This window comes from Palaemon carinicauda, chromosome 34, assembly GCF_036898095.1.
Source record: "Palaemon carinicauda isolate YSFRI2023 chromosome 34, ASM3689809v2, whole genome shotgun sequence".
Lineage (NCBI taxonomy): Eukaryota > Metazoa > Arthropoda > Malacostraca > Decapoda > Palaemonidae > Palaemon > Palaemon carinicauda.
The window spans coordinates 71,151,272-71,153,025 of record NC_090758.1 but is presented as its reverse complement, the minus strand read 5'-3'; the positions used below and the strand labels follow the sequence as shown (position 1 = coordinate 71,153,025).

The window sequence follows — 1,754 nt, the reverse complement described above, 5'->3', positions numbered from 1 at the left end:
TCCCGTCCTCCAGGGACTGTTATCCTCCTTCCCTGTGGTTGGGGGATTCTGGAAATCACGGCAGGATCTTCAGCAGTGTCAACTGAAGGTCCAGACTATGAAACGGAAACTGGAAACGCTCAAGACTGATCTGAAATCAATTGGAACTCTGGGGAAATTTCTGCCAGACTTCGTCACTAGAACTGAGGGTGGAACTGTTGTTCCCCAAAAGAGGGGTGGCAATTGGTTCTGGGTTGTTTTGGTAGGTATGATTGTGGCTGTAAATGTCCTGTAATGAAAATTTTTGTCCACAGAGGAGGAAGAAAAGGAACTAAAGGAGTCAGGTAAAAATATTCAACTGGAGATGGAAAAACGAGTTGAGTTTTTGGACAGAGAATTGGAGTGTGCCTGGGAAGAGATCAACTCTAGATGCCAGGTGGAATCTAAACTAGAAGAAGAGAAGAGAGAGAGCTGAAGGCAGAGATTCAACGTCTCTCCAACACTATGGAAACTCTTCAAAAGGATCAAGAAATGGAAATTGAACATTTCTCATCCAAGTTGCAGGATCTTCAACTAACCAACGAGCGACTAAAGAGTGAACTCTCTAATAAAGAGATTACAATTGGAGCTCATTTAGATAAATTAACTGAGAAGGACCAAAAGATTCTTGGACTGACTCAACAACTGGAAAAAGTTCAGGAAGAAAATGAAGCCCGAATTAAGAGGGAAGCAAAACTCGAGGAAGAGATAGAGGAACTGAAAGCAGAGACTCAAGGTCTCTCCAACATAATCGAAACTCTTCAAAAGGAAAAAGAAATCGAGATTGAGAAATTCTCGACCAAGTTGCAACATCTTCAAAAAAACAGCGATCACCTAAAAGAGGAATTATCTAATAAAGATGCTTCCATCGGACAATATCTAAATAGATTAAGTGAGATGGGACAAATAAATCTTGAAATGAGTGAGCAACTGGAAAGAGCTAAGGATAAAAAAGTGACCTTTATTCATCGGTTGGAATCTGTATTTGAGGAAGAGACTGAGGAACTGAAAGAGACAATTGAGGAGCAATGGGGGATCATTAGAGAGATGAAAACAGAGAAAGGGAGGCTGGAGATGAGCCTGACTGAGGCTAAGACGAAAAACTTGACCAATGAAGGAAATTACACCTGCCTCGTAAATGAGTTAAAAGACACCAAGAAAGAAGCCTGTACGGCGAAGGATGAGCTGTCTAGGGCTTTAGGAGAGATTGGCAAACTAAAGAAGAGTATGACTTCCATTGCCAAGGAGAGAGATAGTCTCAAGGAACGTGTCTGCCATCTAAGGTCTGGTGAGCGAAGGGCAGAGGACAGGATCGTCCGAACCACAAAAGAAAATGTTGGTCTGAAGGACGAGCTACTTGCGGCAAATGAGATCATCTCTTCACTCGAGGAGCAACTTGAAGGGAGAGATAAGAAGAAAGAAGTGAGCAGACCTGGAACGAGGAAAGTGAGACTTGACAGGTCAAGTTTAGAAATTGCAATTTCGGCTGATTAGGCAGGGGTTCGAATCTCTGTCCAGCCAGATGCTATTACCATAGAATGAATTCCAGTGGATATATATTCCCAAGATAGAATTCGGAATTAAATGCCATTTGGTTGATATTTATATTTATTGAAATCACGAGTGTTAGTGATCTATATATACATATATATATATATATATATATATATATATATATATATATATATATATATATATATATATATATAACCAAATTACATTTTGAAACAGAAAAT

At 39.9% G+C, this 1,754-nt stretch overlaps 1 protein-coding gene across 1 annotated transcript; it reads left to right on the top strand.

Annotated features, from left to right (window-relative positions):
- Positions 1 to 915: 915 nt before the first annotated feature.
- LOC137627022 (NF-kappa-B essential modulator-like) lies at positions 916 to 1,512 on the top strand. Its single transcript, XM_068358005.1, has one exon. The coding sequence runs from the start codon at positions 916 to 918 to the stop codon at positions 1,510 to 1,512; it is 597 nt and encodes a 198-aa protein (XP_068214106.1).
- Positions 1,513 to 1,754: the final 242 nt, after the last annotated feature.

Coding starts and splice junctions, on each gene's coding strand:
- LOC137627022 (XM_068358005.1), top strand. CDS start 916: ATGGGACAAATAAATCTTGAAATGAGTGAGCAACTGGAAAGAGCTAAG.